At 45.2% G+C, this 22,401-nt stretch overlaps 3 protein-coding genes across 3 annotated transcripts; all 3 read right to left on the bottom strand.

Moving 5' to 3' along the window:
• Positions 1 to 977: 977 nt before the first annotated feature.
• On the bottom strand, positions 978 to 1,952 carry LOC117886111 (olfactory receptor 1052-like). Its single transcript, XM_034787750.1, has one exon. The coding sequence runs from the start codon at positions 1,950 to 1,952 to the stop codon at positions 978 to 980; it is 975 nt and encodes a 324-aa protein (XP_034643641.1).
• A 13,924-nt stretch (positions 1,953 to 15,876) lies between these two features.
• Positions 15,877 to 17,855, bottom strand: LOC117886110 (olfactory receptor 10A2-like). The gene is made up of 2 exons (XM_034787749.1): positions 17,775 to 17,855; positions 15,877 to 16,836 (listed from the first exon to the last, which is right to left on the bottom strand). The coding sequence occupies exons 1-2, from the start codon at positions 17,853 to 17,855 to the stop codon at positions 15,877 to 15,879; spliced, it is 1,041 nt and encodes a 346-aa protein (XP_034643640.1).
• Positions 17,856 to 20,362: 2,507 nt separating this feature from the next.
• On the bottom strand, positions 20,363 to 21,310 carry LOC117886109 (olfactory receptor 1020-like). The gene has a single exon (XM_034787748.1). The coding sequence runs from the start codon at positions 21,308 to 21,310 to the stop codon at positions 20,363 to 20,365; it is 948 nt and encodes a 315-aa protein (XP_034643639.1).
• Positions 21,311 to 22,401: the final 1,091 nt, after the last annotated feature.

Below are 22,401 nucleotides of genomic sequence, written 5' to 3'. Positions count from 1 at the left end.
CTTTCTGACCACCTCTGTTCCATTTATATAGTGTAAATTACAAATGTGAAACTTTGAATCTGTGCAGCTGGTTTCTCCAAAGGGAAGCCAACCTGCAGAGCTCATCATCTGAGATAGAGAGGGAGAGACAGATGGACAATAGGAGCTGCAGTTGCTCATTTCCTCTGACATCTCAGGACCAAGGTGTCTGAGCTGAGTGCTTACAAATCAAGGGAGCCAAAACCAAGAGCCACTTTGGAAAATGTTGGTTATGCTGACTTTCTGTACTATAAAGATACATTCAGGTTACCCCCATGGGTCAGTAATTTAACCTCTTCCTTGAAGTAGATAAAAATTAAAATGTTATTCCCCTCCCACTTCTGTCCAGTATCTATCTATCTATCTATCTATGTATCATTACCTGTTGTCTGATCATTTGTCTATTTTTTATTTTGGTATTTTTATTTTGTTGCCCATCACTGTCGTATCTTGCCCGGGGATTTTAATAGGATACTAAGGGTATGTCTACCCTACCCTCCGGATCAGTGGGTAGTGATCGATCTATCGGGGATCAATTATCGCATCTAGTGTAGATGTGGATAAATCGATCCCAGATCTCTCTGCCGTCGACTCCGGAACTCCACCATGGCGAGAGGCGGAAGTGGAGTCGACGGGGGAGCGGTGGCCATCGATTCCGCGCAGCGAGGACGCGAAGTAAGTGATTCTAAGTCGATCTAAGATATGTCAACTTCAGCTACGCTATTCTCATAGCTGAAGTTGCGTATCTTAGATCGATTGCCTCCCCCCGCCAGTGTAGATCAGGCCAAAGAGAGAAAGGCATTTGACTCTCATTGCATATGAATGGATTTGAGCACCTAGCTCCCTTGGGTCCATTGAAAATTGCTGCTCACCTTTGATAGATTATCATTAGCAAAGCCCCTTGTGAATGTCATCAAATCTTTGGCTCTTCTCCCCCTATGTGTTATAGAAAGCTCTGCTTAGGCCGGGTTCTTTGGGGAGGGAAGGGTGGGAAGATGCCAATCACTGACTGTGACAGGAAGCCTTCTCCTCAATGCCTCTTTAACTTCCTTATTCCTCAGGCTGTAGATCATGGGGTTCACCATGGGAATCACTAGGGTGTACAGCACAGAGACAGCTTTGTCCTGCTGAGCAGAATAACTTGGCTTGGGCCGCAAGTACATGAAGATCAGAGTCCCAAAGAAGATGGAGACGGCTGTGAGGTGAGAGGTGCAGGTGGAGAAGGTCTTGCGCCTGCCCTGAAGGGAGGGGATCCTGAGGATGGCCATGAAGATATACAGGTAAGAGATCAGCGTGGTCAGGAAGCTGCTTACACCGATGACGCAGGCCGAGGCCAGGATGATGGTCTCATTGCTCCGGGTCTCGGTGCAGGAGAGCTTCACCAGGGGTGTGATGTCACAGAAGAAATGGTCGACCTGGTTGGCCCCGCAGAAGGGCAAGCTGAATGTGCAGAGGGTTTGGATTAAGGAGTTCAGGAAGCCGCTGGCATAGGAGCAGGCCAGGAGCCCGGTGCAAACCCCATCAGACATGGTGACCGTGTAGAGCAGCGGCTTGCAGACGGCCACAAAGCGGTCGTAGGCCATGACGGCCAGCAGGCAGCACTCAGTGGTCAGCATGCCGCCGAAGACACAGAACTGCACCGCACACCCCAGAAAGGAGATGGTCCCATCTCCTGTCACAAAGCTGTTCAGAGCCTTGGGGACGATGGCAGAGGAGTAGCAGAGGTCCACGAAGGACAGGTGCCTGAGGAAGAGGTACATGGGGGTGTGCAGGCGAGCGTCGAGGTAGATGACCAGCAGGAGGCCGGCGTTCCCCAGCAGAACAGTGACGTAGCTGACCAAGAAAAGCGCGAAGAGCAGGGCTTGCAGCTCTGGGCTTGATATGAAGCCCAGAAGGATGAACTCCGTCACCATGGTGCTGTTTCCACTGCCCATACTTGGGATCTGACGGGGGGGAAAGGAGAAAGGGAAATATCACAGAGGGGCTGGGAACCTCCACTGCTGGTCCTAGTATCTCCATGTCTTAATGCTGGGGGCCAGACTCTGATCTTAGTTGTGCCAGCAGAATTCCACTGAGTCACTCTGGATTGACACCAGGTTAAATGAGAACAGAATTGGGCCCAAAAGGCCAGGGTCCTATCTTGGAATTAAGCCAGAGGATAGTGTGCACAAGTGAACAAAATGCTCTACTGGGTTTTATCCCCAGCTTTGGTAGTGGCCTGTTGCACGACCTAGGGGAAGTCCTTCCCCTCTCTATACCTCAGTTTATCCACCTATAAAATGGAGGTAATGGTACTGAACTTCAACCTAAAGTGCTGTGAGATCTGTGGGTGAGAAGGACTTAAGTTTTTGTTAATTTGGCTATGACTCTGGATTTATACTAGGGTTTCTGAGAGGAGAATTTGCCCCCAATGTTTTGAGTTATCTCCTCTCTCAAAGTCAATTGAGTTATTCTGGATTTACACTGAAGTGCCTGACAGCAAAATCAGGTATTAATAGTCAGAGCCACTTTCGCTTCTGTGAAACCCAATGAAATTGCAACACATTTTTTAGGGTGCCAACTTAATTCATGACTACATGAGTGTGAAAGTGGCATTTCTTAGCTATCTAATGCACTTACATTACTCGATCACAACGGCATCTAACAACCTGTAATACATTTATCCCCCTCAAATCCCTTTCATACATGGATGCATTAATTACCCCTCTTTACAGATAAGGAACCAAGGCAGAGAGAGACTAAGTGACTTGACCAAGGGGCCTGTGACAGAGGAAGGAATTGAATGAGGGGTTTCCAAAGACCCATACTCACTATGCCACCCATCCTCTTATCACCAGCACTTTACCGCTTCAGCTTCCTCAGAGGACAAGCCTCTGTTCCTCAGTTACAGAAAGGCATGAAGCAAGAGCACCGTCAGGCCCAACATGAGGCCAGCTGGGTCTATCAGTGGTCCTCACTGCATGGGCAGTGTAATTGAGGCACAAACACTCTGCACCTGGGATTTTCAAACCTGCCTAAGAGTGGCAGATGCCTCGTTGCCATCCATTTGGATAGGAAATGGTGCCCCCAGCCCCTTAGATGGCTTTGGAAACCTCAGCATCCATTGTGTGTCAGTTCAGGATGCTGCATGCAGCACATTTCTGATGCACAACCTGCATAGCAAGGAAACCAAAAACGGACCTGACATGGCAGTTCATGCCCGCTACTCCTCCACAAGTCATTGCTGGCAGGACCACTGTGCACCACAGATAATGCACCATATGCTTACCTCTCTGCTGATGGGGAGACCAGCCTTCCAGCCCTCGCTTCCCCAAATTCCACCCCCAACCTCACTACCGCAAAAGGTTCCAACTTCTCCACCATCACATCTTCCACACAGTGCGGTAAAATCTTCCATATTCAGGCTTGGGAGAGGGGGACAGGAAGGTTTGCTTAACAAGGACTACTTACAGGGCCAATCATTTTCATCCCTGCAGCCACAATGAAGGTGGTGGGTCTCCAAAGGTGTAACTCAGGACAGAACTGGGTTTGAAGAACATTGTACTACATAGGAACCCAAGAACTGCCTGATCGGATCAGCCTAGTGATCTACTGTCTTTTTGTTCTGTGTTTGTGCAGCATGTCTAGCTCCATGACCCAGCTCTGTTGCGATAACTGAACCTACACATTTACCCTGACTGTGAGCCTAACAATGTGGGAATGGATAACAATTTATAAAGTGTCACAATGACCGATAACAAGAAATGTCGATGGGAAAAGGTACAAAAGTGAGACAGACAGAGAGAGAATTAATTCAAACAAAAAGGCCTTCCAATATAATTCAAGGACTGTGTTAAAATCATGCCTGGTAAACAAGAAAATGTGGACTGGAAATCAATTAACCAAAATGGGAGTTTTGGAAACTAGGCCTAATTGGAGGACAAAATAATGAGGGGATGGGCTATTCTGCCCATCACTCCCTTTGGGGTCCTTAAAGAAAGAAGCTTTGGGAGAAAAATTGGCTGCTGGAGAGAGCTTCACCATCCTGGCTGCCATCCCCATTGTCTCCTAGGATCCTGGGCCATCGTGATCCTAATCCCGAGACATGTACTGAGCAGACCATGCCAGAGAGAGAGACGCCCAGATAACATGGCCACCTCCACCAGCTTCTGCTAAATCCTGAATACCAGCTGGGATGTGAGACTCTGTCTGTCTCTCCAACCACCTTGTGTCTTTTCCCTTCTCCACCTTATTTCTTCTCTTTCCTGTCCTTCTCCTTTTTCCTTCTATCTAAGAATTGTCTGGCTTGGCCAGCCAAGACTGGCTATTTTGCAACACTGCTGTACACCTGTGACCAGAAAGAGGCAGCTAAAAGCAATGCCCTAAACAGCCTGATGTTGGTACAAGTTTACCAGTTGCTGGTCGGAGTGGCTGATAAGACTGTGTGCTGTGCCTGTGTTTTTTCAGCAGTGAGATTGCCTGTAAAAGTCACCAGAGACAGAATCTGCATTTCCGATCTTATCTGTTCTTCTTTTTCCCCTCGTGTGTATTTGTATCTTGCTTTGTCTTCTAGGAAATGGGTTCAGACTGCAACAACAACACTTACCAGCACTTCTCCACAAACTTCTTGTGCTTTCCCTAAATGGACAATTATTGCCATCTTTGATACCATCTGAGATACCACTAAAGAAGGGAGTTTTTTCCCCTTCTAAATGTTTTTTCCAGCTAAAGGGAAAGGAAACAAGGGATTTTGCTAAAATAAAAGCTTATTTAATTCTTCAGATGTCAAATGCTTTCAATGTTTTTCCTTCATTTCTTCACATAATGTACAGGTAACCTGTGGAACTCTTTGCCAGTGGATGTTGTGAAGGCCAAGACTATAACAGGGTTCAAAAAAGAACTAGATAAGTTCATGGAGGATAGGTCCATCAATGACTATTAGCCAGGATGGGCAGAGATGGTGTCCCTAGCCTCTGTTTGCAGGAAGCTGGGAATGGGTGACAGAGGATGGACCACTTGATGATTGTCCATTTTCTTCATTCCCTCCAGGGCACCTGGCAATAGCCACTGTCAGAAGACAGGATACTGAGCGAGATAGACCTTTGGTCTGACCCAGTATGGCCGTTCTTATGTTCTTATCTTCTGTATCTTAAAAAAGGTTTAAAGGATTTTTAATGGTGTGTTTTCCATGGGACTAAGCAGGGTGAGGTCTCTGTATTACCAAACCCCAGAGCTTGTTTAAAACTGTTTAATATTGGACAGTGAATGGGTCAAGGGAACATTTTTGGCCCATATTACATCTAAATTAATACAACACCTCCTATGTGCACTAATCATACAAATAATAAAAATAGTCTAGTATTTGATCCCCTGTACCGCTCACTGTCAGAGATTTCAAAGGAAAGTGCACATTAATAGCATGATGGCACGAACTGCCCATAAAGAACTCAGACTGCAGAAACCCTGCAAGTTTCCAGGCAAGTGATAGAAAGAGCAGTCTTTGCTGATTAAGCTAAAAATAGGCACAGAATAGGTTCCAAAGATGCTCAGAATGGTCATTCCCCATGCTGTTTTAACAGGGACTAATCAGTGTTTCCTGTCCCATAGTAAATGTCTGCCTCTGCTAAGCATTGATAAAGGGCTGAGATTATGTGTATCTGGAGAAAGAAGATGGCACAAAGGGACTGTATTGTTCAGTCACAGACGCGTATCGTATGTTAGACTTATAGTGATAGATAGATAGATAGATAGATAGATAGATAGATAGATAGATAGATAGATAGATAGATAGATAGATAGATTCAGGAGATTTCATGCCTGGACGTTCTCGTGCCATTGAGCAACAGTGAGTTCTTTTTAAAGAGATGATCTTTTCTTTAGCAGGGCAGATTTGCTTCGCTTTTCAACTGATATCAGCCGAAGTAATGCCTTGCCCCATGCTGAGGACTCAAGAGTTACTCTGGAATGAACTGGTGGGACTGACATCAATACTAAAAAAAATATGGTTTTCTGTAGGTTGCTTTCCCCCTCACAACAAAATATTAAATGGAAAAAGCAAATCCAGAGATAATTTCCCAAAATTTACATTTCTTTGTCAATCAAATCAGATTGACAAGATCATTTGTTATCTTTGTCTCCTCAGTGCCCTTGTCTTAAAGACAAGAACATTCTGCAAATAACACCGATTTGACTGGGATTTTCAAAGCAATCGAACAGGAATTGGGTGCCTAATCTCTGAAAATACTTGCCGCAGGCTTTGCTCTCTTTAACGGGGTTCGCTCTTCTCTCACACATCCACACATACATCAGGAATAACTCTACTGGAATCAGTGGGGCTGTTTCCCCTTCTCATTTATATGGGTGCAAAACACTATTAAATATAACCTGCTAACCTTTTGCCATTTCAATCCAGGGCAGAACACTAACCAACATACTATGCAGCTTCCTTCACAGCTTCTGGCAAGTGGCTTTATCAAGTCTGTTTTGGCAACCCAAATAAATTTGATGTACTCCTGTCCATCTCTTGCTTGACTCTCTCTCTTTCTTACACACACACACTCTGCTAAGTGTTGAGGTGCATTATGATGTTATAGAAGCCATACATACTTCTTCCTATCAAGCGCCATTCTTCTCAGTGTTCTAGAACTCTCTTTCTCTCTCTCATTATTGCTTTAATTAGTGTGCTGGTATTGAACAGTGTCACTGGTCTGTAAGACTCTGGGATGGCCAGTCACACTGCTTTGATAAGGATCGGCTAGGTGCAACATTGTTCAAATATAAACAAGTGCCAAGTGGTGCAAACTTTTCCAAGCAACTTGTTGAATGATCCCTTTCAGAAATAAAAATTCTGAAATTATTTTTTTCATCAAGAAAGTAATTCATAAGCATATGTCCAATGCCATCAGTTCCACAGATTTTGAGTTGTAAGTGTTGATACACCTGAGCCATCTGATATTGCATCTGAATAGTATCAGGTGCCCTCTTACTCACAATGGCCACCAAATCCCTGAGTGATGATAACAGAGTTAAATGAATAGATTGACGTGACATGCACTTGAATCACTGATTGATTCTCATATCACAATCCCAGCCATTTAAGCCATCCACGCCACCTGTTCTTCCACCCAGTCGTGGCTAGATACTGATCTGATATGTGTGAAGCTGCCCCTGATTTCTGCTGCTGCTAGTGAGAGGAGAATCATACTAACTGATTTCTATTAGAAACATTGGGATTGCCAGGTTGGTCAGATCTGAGGTTCAGAAAGACCAGTATCCTGTCTCTGACAGAGGCTAGCACAAGATGTTTTCTGCATGAAGCAGATGTCAGATAATCTGCCTTTCTAGTGGTCTCTATAGTTAGAGATTGCCTTCATCCCTGAAACATGAGGTTTTCTATCCCTTCCAAAACTGTTGTTGCCCTGAATTGTGACAGCAGTGAAACTCATTGTCCCAATAATAGAGTCAGAACTGAGAAGCTTTTACCCATTTGAAAAAGCAACAAAATTGCTTTCCCACCTACCTGGGGAGCAGAGCTGTGTCTCTTCAATTCAGTCCAAAAGCCAGATGTTTGAACATAGGCAGAGCTCTTTTATCTGCCTTGGCGACTGTTCGAGCCTTGGTCTCTGAAGACCTTTCCATGATGCATGCACAGCACATGGGATTATAGTGCAAAGTGTATCTCACGGAGAGTTTGTGAGGTCAAAGTTAAGGAGACATGGTTGATGGAAAACAGAATGGCAATGAAGATCTAAAATTACACCTCCCTACAAGAGGGACAATCTATTTCTCTGTGGTCTGCAAACGGTTTGGCTGAATTTTTATGGGACTTTATCAGCCCAGGCACAAAACTTTCCTATGAAGACAGGGATTCATCCAAATCCCATGGACGTCAATGGCAGCCTCTGAAAGGATTTGGATGGGGCACATGAAAATATGAATATACCTTCAGATATTTTACTAATAAAATACATAAAATAAAATAAAATAATTACAATAAAATAAAAAGACCAAACTTAGGTGAAGATTTTAGAAGGTATTTAGGTGTTGTTTCACTCAGCATTGCAACATCTAAATGATTTAGGAGCCTAAATCTCATTTTAAAAGGGATTTAGGCACCTCAGAGTCAAGGCCCGATCAACTATCAGTGGGGTTTTGGCTCCTAGGTGCCAAAATCCTTTCTGAAAATGTGAGTTAAGCTGTAAAACAAGTTAGGCATTTCAATGCTGAGCACAGCTACTCCTGCATATGTAAGTCTGGGAATGGTCCTGCTATTGTGGGGAACTTTCCTGGCTTACACACTACCCCGGTGAAATGGGCTAGCGAAAGAATCTGAGTCCTCGCTCCCACTTCCTTTACCCAGAGCCCTGCCTGACCTTGAGGACTCCCCTTCCAATCTCCCATGTGGCAGAGTCCTCATAACCCCAACAAAGCTGGGCCCAGGATTCTTGAGGGGCTCAACCCTCAACCTTGCTGCGGTCACTTAGGGCAGGGGCTTGGGTGTCCCCACTCCGGGGTGCTGTCTCTACACTGGATGCTTCCCTGACCCACTGATCATTACATACAGTTCAAAGCAAATACAATTTATTAAACAGCAACCAATTTTAAAAAATAAGGAAAAAATAGGAAAGACTAAAGGAAAACAGGTAACCCCACTCTGTGGCACAAGGACATCACAACCAGCATCTCTGGAATGTAAGGGAAGCTCAATCTGTTCCTCACAAGTCCCAGACCTCCTTTTTGGCCCTGGCTTTGCTGCAGGGAGGTTGCGGGTCGGACACGTGCTCTGGCAGTGGCCACACGCCCTTGGGCTCTGGGTGGCAGGACCCTTCTTCCCAGCATCGACCTGCCCCATGGGGGTTACAAACGCCCTCCAAGTCTGGCCTACAAGGCCACTCGGCTGGGGGTGTCTCCCTGCACTGGGCCCCTCGCTCTCCCCAGCTGCTCACTGCACCCAGCTCTGGACTGCTTCAGCCCCAGCCCCAGCTCCACTCTGCCTCAGCATAGCTGCTGCTCTGCCTCCAGCTCCCTGTGCTGCTTCTCTGGCCCGCTTGTTACAGCTCTCCTCCCAGCACAGGTCTGCTCTCTGGGCTGCTTCTGTAACTCTGTTCCCAGCCCTGACCTGCTTCCTGGGCTGCATCTCTGGTTCTCTCTGGCTGGCACAGCTCTGCTCCGCAGCACAGCTCAGGCCCCCTGCTCTCTCCTTAGCTCAGCCCCACTCTGTTCCAGGCAATTCCAACTCACACAGTGGATGGGACCCCCCTGGCCTCCTGACTCCCTCATTAATTTGCCTGTCCTGTCAATCAGGCTGAACTGAAGCATTGACCTCTCCCCATTGTTCCGGGGGACTGTCAGTCTCAGGGTCCTGATTTCCCATCGACCCTTCCCCTTCCTTTTGGTACTGTGAGCTAGCCAACCCAAAAAAACCCACTGAATTTTAGTAGGGGGCCAACAGTCCCCTTACACATAATTTCAAACATCTGGGCCTCAGTCTTGCAATTTACACTGTGAGGCACCGAATTATAGTATTACTGTTATTTTATTGCTGTTGTAGTGTGTACGACTCCCAGTCATGGTCAGAACCCCAACAGGCAAGGTGCTATATAAACTCTTGGCGTGACATATCTGGCAAGTACCTACCATATCATTGGGAGATCTTACTGCAATAAGTTTATGTATCACTGTAGACAAGGGACTGTGTGTTATTCCATGGAGATGGGTGACTACAGCCCTCCAGGAACTAAGAAAAGGTGGGTGGGGGTATTTAGGCAAATTCACTTAGTCTGTAACACCTCCAGTGAGGTACCCCCACCTGGAGAGGCTCTCATATACTGGCTCAAACTGGATTCTCCTGAGGCCAACGACAAAGGAAGGACTTCTGGAGAACTAGACTGAGGGTATGTCTACACTACAAAATTAGGTCAAATTTATAGAAGCCGGTTTTATAGAAATCGGTTTTATACAGTCGATTGTGTGTGTCCCCACATAAAATGCTTTAAATGCATTAAGTCGGCGGACCGCGTCCACAGTACCGAGGCTAGCGTTGACTTCCGGAACATTGCACTGTGGGTAGCTATCCCACAGTTCCCGCAGTCTCCTCCGCCCATTGGAATTCTGAGTTGAGATCCCAATGCCTGATGATGCAAAAACAGTGTCACCGGGGGTTCTGGGTACATGTCGTCAGGCCCCTCCCCCTCCATCAGAGCAACGGCAGACAATCGATTCGCGCCTTTTTACCTAGGTTACCTGTGCAGACAACATACTATGGCAAGCATGGAGCCCACTCAGTTCAGCTCACCGTCACCATATATCTTCTGGGTGCTGGCAGATGTGGGGCTGCATTGCTATACAGCAGCAGCTCCTTGCCTTTTGGCAGTGGATGGTGTATTACGACTGGTATCTGTCGTCGTCGTACTCCTCAGTGAGTTCGGTCAGAGGCACCTGGGCAGACATGTTTTGTCTCCTGGAGACTCAGTCCTGCCAGCAGTCCTATTGAACCGTCTTGATGATGATGGCTAGCAGTCATAATACAGCATCTTCTGCCAAGCACCCAGAAGATGCCAATGGCTATCAGTCATGCTGCACCGTCTGCTGCCAGCTTAAGAGGTAAAAAATAGATGGACCAGATTTGTTCTGTATTCATTTGCTTCCCTCTCCCTCCGTGAAATCAACGGCCTGCTAAACCCAGGGTTTTGAGTTTAATCTTTGGGGGGGCCATTCTGTGTGACAGTTGTTTGTGTTTCTCCCTGATGCACAGCCACCTTTGTTGATTTTAATTCCCTATAACCCATGTCGTCACTCGTCACTCGCCCCCCCTCCCACCCTCCCTCCGTCAGACAATAGTTTTGCGCCTTTTTTCAGCCCAGACGCCATAGCACTGGGATCATAGAGCCCGCTCAGATCACCGCGGCAATTATGAACACTATGAACACCACGCGCATTGTCCTGGAGTATATACAGAATCAGAACATGCCAAAGCGAAACCAGGTGAGGAGGCAATTGCAGTGATTGCAGCGCGGCGACGAGAGTGATGAGGAAATTGACATGGACATAGACTTCTCGCAAAGTACAGGCCCCGGCAATGTGCACATCACGGTGTTAATGGGGCAGGTTCATGCTGTGGAACGCCGATTCTGGGCCTGGGAAACAAGCACAGACTGGTGGGACCGCATCGTGTTGCAGGTGTGGAACGATTCCCAGTGGCTGCAAAACTTTTCAATGCTTAAGGGCACTTTCATGGAACTTTGTGACTTGCTTTCCCCTGACCTGAAGCACCAGAATACCAGGATAAGAGCAGCCCTCATGGTTGAGAAGCAAGTGGTGATAGGCCTGTGGAAGCTTGCAACGCCAGACAGCTACCGGTTAGTCGGGAATCAATTTGGAGTGGGCAAATCTACTGTTGGGGTTGCTGTGATCCAAGTAGCCAATGCAAACAAAGACCTGCTGATATCAAGGGTAGTGACTCTGGGAAATGTGCAGGTCATAGTGGATGGCTTTGCTGCAATGGGATTCCCAAACTGTGGTGGGGCCATAGACGGAACCCATATCCCTATCTGGTCACCGGAGCACCAAGCCACCGAGTACATAAACCGCAAAGGGTACTTTTCAATGCTACTGCAAGCCCTGGTGGATCACAAGGGACGTTTCACTAACATCAACATGGGATGGCTGGGAAAGGTACATGATGCTCGCGGCTTCAGGAACTCTGGCCTGTTTCAAAAGCTGGAGGAAGGGACTTTCTTCCCAGACCAGAAAATAACCATTGGGGATGTTGAAATGCCTATCGTTATCCTTGGGGACCTAGCCTACCCCTTAATGCCATGGCTCATGAAGCCGTACACAGGCAGCCTGGACAGGAGTCAGGACCTGTTCAACTATAGGCTGAGCAAGTGCCGAATGGTGGTAGAATGTGCATTTGGACGTCTAAAAGCACGCTGGCGCAGTTTACTGACTCGGATATACCTCAGCGAAGCCTATATTCCAATTGTTATTGCTGCTTGCTGTGCGCTCCACAATATCTGTGAGAGTAAGGGGGAGACATTTATGGTGGGATGGGAGGTTGAGGCAAATGGCCTGGCCGCTGATTACGTGCAGCCAGACACCAGGGTGGTTAGAAGAGTACAGCAGGGCACGGTGCGCATCAGAGAAGCTTTGAAAACCAGTTTTGTGACTGGCCAGGCTACGGTGTGAAAATTCTGTTTGTTCCTCCTTGATGAACCCTTTCCCCCCCGCCCCCCGGTTCACTCTACTGCCCTGTAAACTAACCACCCTTCCTTCCCCCCTTCGAGCACCGCTTGCAGAGGCAATAAAGTCGTTGTTACTTCACATTCATGCATTATTTATTAATTCATCACACAACTAGGGGGATAACTGCCAAGGTAGCCCGGGAGGGTGGGGGAGGAGGGAAGGAAAAGGACACATTGCAGTTTAAAACTTTATAACTTTAACACTTATTGAAGGCCAGCCTTCTGATGCTTGGGCAATCATCTGGGGTGGAGTGGCTGAGTGGCCGGCCCCCTCACCCCCCCCGCGTGGCTAACAGAGGGGAACATTTCTGTTCAGCCGAGCAGGAATGGGCACCTCTGAATATCCCCTTAATAAAATCACCCCATTTCAACCAGATGACCATGAATGCTATCACTCTCCTGAGGATAACAAAGAGAGATAAGGAATGGATGTTGTCTGCATGCCAGCAAACCCCGGGACCATACGCTGCCATGCTTTGATATGCAATGATTCCAGACTACGTGCTACTGGCCTGGCGTGGTAAAGTGTCCTACCATGGTAGACGGGATTAGGCAGCCCTCCCCAGAAACCTTTTGCAAAGGCTTTGGGAATACATGAAGGAGAGCTTTCTGGAGATGTCCCTCCATCCCCATACACGTTAACAGACTTTTCCAGTAGCTGTACTGGCCGCGATTGCCAGGGCAAATTAATCATTAATCATTAAACACGCTTGCTTTTAAACCATGTGTACTATTTACAAAGGTACACTCACCAGAGGTCCCTTGTGTGCCCTCAGGGTCTGGGAGCACACCTTGGGTGAGTTCGGGGGTTAGTGGTTCCATGTCCAGGGTGCTAAACATATCCTGGCTGTTGGGGAAACCGGTTTCTCTGCTTTCTTGCTGTGAGCTATCTTCATTGTCTTCATCATCATCTTCCTCGTACCCCGAACCCGCTTCCCCGTTGCATGATTCTCCATTGATGGAGTCAAAGCACACGGTTGGGGTAGTGGTGGCTGCACCCCCTAGCATGGTATGCAGCTCCGCGTAGAAGTGGCATGTTTATGGCTCTGCCCCGGACCTTCCTTTTGCCTCTCTGGCTTTGTGGTAGGCTTGCCTTAGCTCCTTAATTTTCATGCAGCACTGCTGTGCGTCCCTGTTATGGCCTCTGTCCTTCATGGCCTTTGAGACTTTTTCTAATATTTTGCCATTTCATTTACTGCTACAGAGTTCAGCTAGCATGGATTCATCTCCCCATATGGCGAGCAGATCCCGTACCTCCCGTTCAGTCCATGCTGGAGCTCTTTTGCGATCCTGGGACTCCATCATGGTTACCTGTGCTGATGAGCTCTGCATGGTCACCTGTGCTCTCCACAGTGGGCAAACAGGAAATGAAATTCAAAAGTTTGCAGGGCTTTTCCTGTCTACCTGGTCAGTGCATCTGAGTTGAGAGTGCTGTCCAGAGTGGTCACAATGAAGCACTGTGGGATAGCTCCGGAGGCCAATAACATCGAATTCCATCCACGCTACCCAAAATCTGACCCGCAAAGGCCAATTTCAGCGCTAATCCCCTCTTCGGAGGTGGAGTAAAGAAACCGGTTTAAAGGGCCCTTTAAGTTGAAAAAAAGGGCTTTGTCGTGTGGACGTGTCCAGGCTTAATTTGATTTAACTCTGCTAAATTTGACCTAAACTCGTAGTGTAGACCAGGCCTGAGTTTAAACTGACTCGGGGCCTTATTTCTGATCCAGGAATGGACAGGACCTTCTGTCCCGTGGGCCCCCCGCTCCTTAGGGATGGGTTGGAAGGACTCACGTGGACCAGAGCCCAAGGAGGGAGTTGGGGTGATCTCCGCTAACCTTATTAGCATACTCGTAGGTTCTTTTCTTGTTTTGAAGAGGTTTTCTCTGTAATAATTTAACTGTGTTTGCCGCATGGTGACTTATAACTGCTCTCAATTACAGCTGTTCATAGCCTTGGAATAGAAAGCCAAGCCCACACGCTGACCTGATAAGGCAGTCTGGCTTGCTGGAAGTCACATAGTGCAGGCAGGGGACTATGCAGCCTGGAAATACCCCAGTCAGGAGGGAGAGAGACATGTAGGTCTTCAAAGGGTGTCGTCCATGCAGTAAGACCTCTCACGTAGGGTGCATGTAAAGTCATGCTGTGCAGAGGATGCCATTTTGAGAACGTGTCATTCTCCATGTGGCAAAATTTCTTGTATGCTGTTCTGATGCCATCTAGAGCCACTACAGCATGGGGAGGAAGGGGAGAAGGCCAATTTCATGGCTCTATTGAAAAAATGTTAATGATTTATTTAATACTAACAATTAGCTCAGTGTTAGTACATACATAAAACAAAGGCATTCCTCAAGCAAGACAGATGACAGAAGAAATGGTTAGTATTCTTTTAATCAAAATAGGGTGAGATTTTTCAAAATTACAAAGACCTGTTAAGTGCCTTTGGATGTTTCATTGTTCTTTGTGCCTCCCACATGGTGTTTCTTTTGCTCTAATGGCTGTTTCAAGCTACAGTTTTAAGGCTGGGATGTCCAAAGGGCCTAAGGGACAATTTTTTAAAGGTATTTAGGTAGCTAGTGGAATATTCCAATGCACCTCCATACCTAACTCTCATTGCAAAAGATGATTTTTAAGTGTTTAGATGCTTTTGAAAATCCCACTAGATACCTAAATTCCTTTAAAAATCCAGATCTGAAAGACCAAATCCCACTGAATTTCAATGGGATTTGGGTGCCTAACTCCCTCATACCCTTTGGAAAACGCCAGCCAAAAATATTGAATGTAAATGGCTCTGATTTGCATAGGTTGGGTGCTGATTATTTTTTGAGAATCATGCTTCTTTAAAATGTCTCAAGCTGACCACCTAGAAATGACAGCACCCAAATAATTATGGCTTTTGAGTCAAACCTTCCAGAATAGCAGACAAATGCTACTCCTGGGGGAATTCTGCACCAAAAAATTAAAACTTCTGCATATTTTATTTGTCAGAATAACACAATATAATCACTCCAGTTTCAATTACTTAGCTAATTTATTTCAACATACCTGTCAACAAGTATGTCAGCAAAAAAGACAACAACAAAGCAAAGATTCCCCGAGGAGCAGAGAGTGAAAGAAACCCCCTACAACAACCAATTCCAGTTGGGGGCTGCTGGAGGGGGCTACATGAGGCTTCCCAGAGCCCAGATATCCATATCCCCCCCTCCTCAGATCACAGGTGCGGGGCACCCCCCAGTCCAGACACCCACAAACCCTCCCCCCAGATTCCAGCTGCAGGGCACCTCCCACCCCAGATACTTGTACCCCTCTTTCCAGGGCCCAGCCACAGGGCACCCATGGCCCGGACACATGCATCCCCCCTCCAGAGACTTTACTCTCCCCACTAGAAGTAATGGATAACATTATTTCATCAACATTGCTTTTAGTTTAAACTATTTTTATAGCCATCCAATAACATGTGACTCTGCCTGAAATTTATAAAACAACCTAGGAGGGTGACAAACCATCAGCACTAAATGCAGAGAGCTCCTGTTTGCACTCATGCCATGTACAGCCCAGCGTTTTTAACTTATCAACTATCTACATTGACAGCAATGAATGGAAATGCAATTCATGCCAAACATCTGACATCAGGGATAACTGTTTAACTTCTGAAAGCGATTGCCTTCATTGCAATCCTTCTCAGGGCATCCTTGACCTCCTTGTTTCTCAGACTGTATATGAGAGGGTTGACTGTGGGAGTCAGGACAGTGTAGAACACGGAGAAGACTTTGTTTAGACCAGGTGACTGATTTCCTATTGGGAAACCATAGATAATAATGAGGGCCCCATAGAAAATACTAACGATAAGGAGGTGTGAGGAGCAGGTGGAGAAGGCTTTTTTCTTCCCTGTGGTGGAAGGGATCCTAGAGATAGTCAATATGATCCTATAGTAGGAAACCAGGGTTAGTACACATGGAACCACAACCACAAAAGCAGAAAAGGTAAAAGTTACAACCTCAATCTTATAAGCACCAGTGCACAACAGTTTTAGCAGAGGCATTAAATCGCAGAAGAAATGGTCTATGTCATTGGAAATAAAGAAAGGCAACCTGAATACCATAACTATGCTTATCACAGGAACTGCAAAGCCAGCAGCCCAAGAACCAGCTGCTAGCAGAAAGCAAGCCCTGAAGTTCATTATTGCTGAATAATTTAGCGGATGGCAGATGGCTAAATACCGGTCAAAGGACATGACTGATAAGAGCAAACACTCAGAAATACCCAGGGAACCAAACACATACAACTGTGTGATACAGCCCATGAGTGAAATCACTTCATGCTCTGTAAGGAAGGTTCTCAGCATCTTTGGGACAATGGTTGAGATGTAGCAGATCTCCAAGATGGATAAGTTGCCCAGAAAAAAGTACATGGGGGTGTGAAGGCTGCAATCAGCCAATACAGTGATGACAACAAGCATGTTCCCAGAGACAGCAATCACGTAGATAAATAAAACTGTCATGAAGGGTAGGAACTGCAGTTCATGGAGGTTTCCAAACCCAAGCAGGATGAATTCTGTGGTGGCACTTCGATTTTCCTTTGCAATGTTGACAATGGTGTCCCACTAGACATATATATTTGAAAAAAATATGTATTAACTCAAGCAGTGATCAGCAACGTTAAATTGGTATCAAAGCTCAACTCTCCACATCTAAACTAGGGCTCTGATCATGCCTACATTTATATTTTTTAGTATACTTATGCACCTATTCCAGCTATCTACTACACTCCTTCCAACTTCTAGAGCAAATGACATAGAGATTCTACAAAGAGCCTCATTTACTAGAGGATGTTTCATTCCCATGGCATTATCCATCCTATGCCTGGTAAACTAGCTCTAGCAATATAAATTCAGGAAAAAATATTCAGAATGGAAAAATATGTATTCACAAAAATGTCGTTGTCTTTTAAAATATTAGATCAAGGGAAGGGAATGTGATTAGAGAGACAGAGAATTTCTGAATTTTCCACTCATGTCAATGACCATGGCATCCACTTATCTTGGTGCTGAATTTGGTCCCAGATCTCTACAAAGAAACTGAGATGGTTGGATGAGCAAGAGGGTTATGAACATTCCAGGATTTAGCTAAAGGCAAATACTAAAGATTGTACGATTGAGCTGAATGAGTCTTTTACATAATAAACCATCCCAACTATTTGGGGGCCAGAGCTAACACTCCCCATTTTGATAGCCCCCCCAACCCAGTTATTTATTTTAAATAAATTATTTTAAATAAATAAAACAAACAGACCTGGCTATCGACTTCATCCTTCTTCATAAATGAAGAAGCCGTCAGCAGCAATGCTGATCTTCCCTGAGTCCTCTCATTCACACTATACCCTGCTTTTAATAATGTATTTGCTCTAGTTTATACACAGCAGGAATAATTACAGAGAATCGCTCTCTGTTAGGAGAAAACAGTGGCCATTAAATTAAATTGGATTAGTGTCCCAACGGGAATATTTCGCTTTTGTTGGGAGAAACCCTTTCTGTAGGCTTACAGGCAATGTTTCATCATACACTGACTTCATCATCTCTCTATCTATCCATCCATCCATCCATCCATTTATCTTGGTGCCCATCATGGTATTATCTGAGCACCTTCCAGGAAAACAGACTAGTATAACAAACCCCCAGTGGTCTTCTCCAAGACTTCCACTCTTCCTTTCCCAGTGGTTATCCTCAGATGGACTTTCCTTCTAATCCATAAACCCCCAGGTACCAAAGGATTCCCTGAGGAGTTGAAAGAGATCATGTCTGACACAGAGAGAAAGTTCAGAAGACTTCATTGTGTTGGGAGACTTCAACACCATGCAAACTACCCCTCTAATAGAATTGCCCAGCATCTCCTGTTCAATTAGCCTTTGTCACTGATTTCAAGAGAAGCATGCAGGCCACAATTTTCAAAACTGACTATTGATTTCAGGTGTCTTCATTTTAGACTGTCCAGTGTATTGCTCTGGGGTATAGGCATCCAGATTTCTAATGTGTAGCAGCAGTGTGCATGCCCAGAGGCAGAAAACTAGATGTTTAAGAGCTTTTCTACAGCAAAACCTTGGATGCTAAACAAATTTAGGCACCTACAGCATTCAGTCGTAGCCGTGGGGGGCTTTGTGAATCCCAGTGGGGACTGATTCTGAGATTTAGGCACCTAAACCCCTTTGTGAATCGAGTCCAAAGCCTCTTTTGAAAATAGGACATATCCACTTTTATTTTTCCCTAGGTAACTTACCCAAAGCCACACATGGATTCTGTATCAGAACCAGGAACAGATCTCCCATTTCCTGAGTCCCTGGGCAATGCCTGTCCACTGGATAGACCTCATTTCCTAATGACAGACTCCTCTACCCATCGAGCCAAAGAACAACTTCAGTGACAGTGAGTATAAGGGGGATTCTTCACTGAGGCAGCTGAAAGACCCAGTGGCTTAGACACTTGTCCATCCTTTCTACCCATAAATATTAAAGACATGACCTGGGATATTCAAAGAGTCCCAGAGGAGTTGGATGCCTTGCTCTGCTGACATCCAATGGGATTTGGATTCCAGACTGCCTCTTCTTTGAAAGCCCCTTCCTTAATTATTTATTACAGAGGAAAGCCAAAATTAACATAAGCCCATAGTTCCCAGTACAGGTGTTTCACCAGGAACTCTAAGCATACAAACGAGCAGTGGCAGGACAAACAAAGGAGATGTGACACTACTTGGAGACTGAGTCATGGAACAGTAGAATAGTGAATGTGGCCATAATGTTGTAGATAGTATTAAATGTCATCATGACGAGAAATGCCAGAACCAACAGCTAGGTGTTAGGCCAGAAATGAGATGCAAATCTAAGAGAGGAGGAGATTGATAGCATGGATCCATTCCTCATGGGACCTGAAAACCCTCTCCAGGATGTTAAGAAAAGATAAAGAAAAGTAGAATAAAATAATGTTATTGTCTCTCCTGTTCTGAGTGGTAGCAGAGATTGGGTCCTTCCAGTTTAATTGGAGGAAAAATCAGTAATGTGGAGTCAGGGTTTATTCTCATTGTAATTTGTTTGTGTACAATAGATGCACCAGTCATGGAACAGAGGTGGTCACAGACAGCATATAGACAATCCCCTGTCTCAGAAATTTCTGCACAGATGCCAGTGCCCATTTTCCAGAGAACAACAAATATAGGATTGAAAAGCATTTTCTCCATAGATGTTTTTCGTATTTTTACTTGACGTTGCTTTTGTTGTTGTTATAAAGAGATGTTCTAACAAAACAAACAAACAAAATAATTATATCACTTATTTATTTATTTTGATAGCCATTAATCTGTTTAGGAACTTTTACACTTTTTAATCATTGCAATAGAACATATATTTAGAAAGACCAGTGCAATTTTCCCACATGTAAAATTATGCAGCATTTGGGAATCCAGGACACCAAGCAGAGACAAAATATGATAACAAGCCACGCCCACACCCAGGAATCCAAGACTTGTGCCATGTAAAATGTGGACATTTCCCAAATCAAACAGAGCAGAAAAGCTGATAAAACACAAAACTAAAATCTTGAATTACCCTGTGTGGAATGCAGAGTTATTGATAGCCATTGATGGACTTATTCTCCAGAAACCTATTTCATTCTTTTTTTAACCTGCCCCAAACTGGACCTGGGTTTAAAAAAGAATTAGATAAGTTAATTTAGGATAGGTCCATCAGTGGCTATTAGTCTCAGTGACCAGGGATGCAATTCCATGCTCTGGATATCCCTAAACTTCTGACTGCCAGATTCTGGGACTGGACAAAAGGGGATGGATCACTCAATAATTGTCCTGCTCTGTTCATTCTCTTTGAAACACCTGGCATTGGCCACTGTTGGAAGATAGGACATGGGCTAGATGGACCATTGGTCTGACCCAGTATGGCCGTTCAGAGCATATGAGAGTTATGATTCTGGTTAGGGCTGTAGCAAATATCAATTAGGAATGTCACCATCCCAAAATTTACTGTGTCTTCAAGGAAGCTCCCATTGGCATGAATGGGAGACAACCTAGATGCCAACTCCCTTGCTAGTTAAGCCAGATTGAATCATTCCCATACCAGTCACTCTCATTTTATGGGAGCACCATATATTTACTGATTATTTTTCTCAGTGCTTCCTTGACCTCTCTGTTCCTCAGGCTGTAGATGAGGGGATTGGCCAGGGGAGTCAGGACCGTGTAGAAGACAGAGAAGACTTTGTTGAGATCTCTAAGTGTGTTAGTGTCTGGTAACATGTAGACAATTATTACAGTCCCATAGAAAATTGTCACCACCATGAGGTGAGAGGAACAGGTGGAAAAGGCCTTTTGCCTGCCGGTGGTGGAAGGAATTTTCAGGATAGTGGAGACAATGCAAACATAGGATGCCAAGGTTAATAGAAATGGGGGCAGGGTGTCTATGGAAGAGAATATTATAGTCGCTAGTTTAATCAGGCTGGTGTCACTGCAGGAGAGCTTAATCACTGGGGTGAAATCACAAAGGAAATGGTCAATTTCATTGGGGCCACAGAAATATAACTGTGACATTAAACACGTTATTATGGTCGTTGTCAGAAATCCATTCATCCATGATCCAGCTGCTAGCTGGAGGCAGATTCTGCCATTCATAAGGGCTGCATAGTGAAGTGGTTTATGTATTGCTAAATACCGATCATAAGACATTGCTGCTAGGAGACAACATTCTGTAGCTGCCAAGAAACCAAAAAAATAAAATTGCACAATACACCCACAGAATGATATAGTCCTGTCCCCAGTCAGGAGACTGGCGAGCACCCTGGGAAGGATGGTGGAGGTGTAGCAGATCTCCAGGCAGGACAAGTTCCCCAGTAAGAAATACATGGGGGTGTGAAGGTGCCGATCAGCCACAACTAGCGCAACAATGAGGATGTTCCCAGCCATGGTCACAATGTAAACCACTAGAAACAGCAGAAAGAGGCAATATTGCAGTTCAGGTCGATCCCCAAATCCCAGGAGGATGAATTCCATTATGTATGTTTGATTTTTCCCTTCTTCTTTCTTCATGAGCTTTCTTCATGCAGGGTCCCCTTTTCCTATTCTCCATGAGATTTACCTAGTGATAATTAAAAATGTAATGAGCATTGAAACAGGTTAATGTACAGTTAAACTTATTAGATTTCCAGCTCTTTCATTCAAGGAAAGTTCAAAGTGCAAATGGAGAGTATGGTTTATGCTCTCATTAAGACAAGAAACTCCTTAAATCCGAGATTTTACACACAATTTTCAAATAGAAATTCCCCACTCGCCAGCCCCAAAGAGCAGCTAAGCTGTTAATTTCTCATTTTTCCACCCCCAACTTTGTTCATTCATAGATTTAAAAGCTAGAACAGACCATTGGATTTGAAGGCCATCATGTCTGTATAACACAGAACTTCCCTGCATTAATTCTTGTTTGTACTAAAGTAGATCTTTCAGAAAAATAGCTAGAAAGAGCCTTTGTGATAATCTACCCTGGCCTCTTGTATATCACAAGCCATATCACTTCCCCGGTTACCCCTGCCCTGAGACCAATAACTTTTGGTTGAGCAAAGCATAGGTGACAAACTGGGAATTATCTGCATTATTTTGTACGACTACTGTGCATCACTCTCTGTGTTAGTTTATGATGGATGACTTGCCATGGGTGAGATCAAATAGGGTTGTTAGAGGAAACAGACATGAAAGGAAAATCAACAACCTAGGTAAGAAGTATCCAAGCAAACAGTCACACACAACAACCAGCAAAGTTACACAGTTGTTTTACCAAAGCTGAGAAGGGAGAGATCAAAAGGTCTGGCCAGGTAAAGGATTCACCCGGAGACACAGAGAGAGGGTCTGTAGGGCGGCAAACTATCCCTCAGACTCAGAAGTGGGATCTGGAAGAACCTGAGCTAGGAAGAGAAAAGTTAAGCGTAGGTATGACAAGAGCTGTTAGGACTCTTTGTTGTTTTAACCCATTTTCCTAAATGCTGTGTAGAGTTGGGCAAAGAAATCCCATGTTATTTTGAAAAAGCTGTTTCTGTGCCCTGCAAACTCACTCTGTCACAGGCTTCGGGAGGGAAAGCTATAGCAGAACCAATTTCCACTTAGACCTGCTGGGGTAACACCGCTGTCAC

The sequence above is a fragment of the Trachemys scripta genome, chromosome 12, assembly GCF_013100865.1.
Source record: "Trachemys scripta elegans isolate TJP31775 chromosome 12, CAS_Tse_1.0, whole genome shotgun sequence".
NCBI classification, from domain to species: Eukaryota; Metazoa; Chordata; order Testudines; family Emydidae; genus Trachemys; species Trachemys scripta.
This window is presented reverse-complemented; position numbering and strand designations above follow the sequence as displayed.

Coding starts and splice junctions, on each gene's coding strand:
- LOC117886111 (XM_034787750.1), bottom strand. CDS start 1,952: ATGGGCAGTGGAAACAGCACCATGGTGACGGAGTTCATCCTTCTGGGC.
- LOC117886110 (XM_034787749.1), bottom strand. CDS start 17,855: ATGGGCACCAAGATAAATGGATGGATGGATGGATGGATAGATAGAGAG. Junction 16,837..17,774: donor TGTATGATGAAACATTGCCT/GTAAGCCTACAG, acceptor ATATATGTCTAG/TGGGACACCATTGTCAACAT.
- LOC117886109 (XM_034787748.1), bottom strand. CDS start 21,310: ATGAAGAAAGAAGAAGGGAAAAATCAAACATACATAATGGAATTCATC.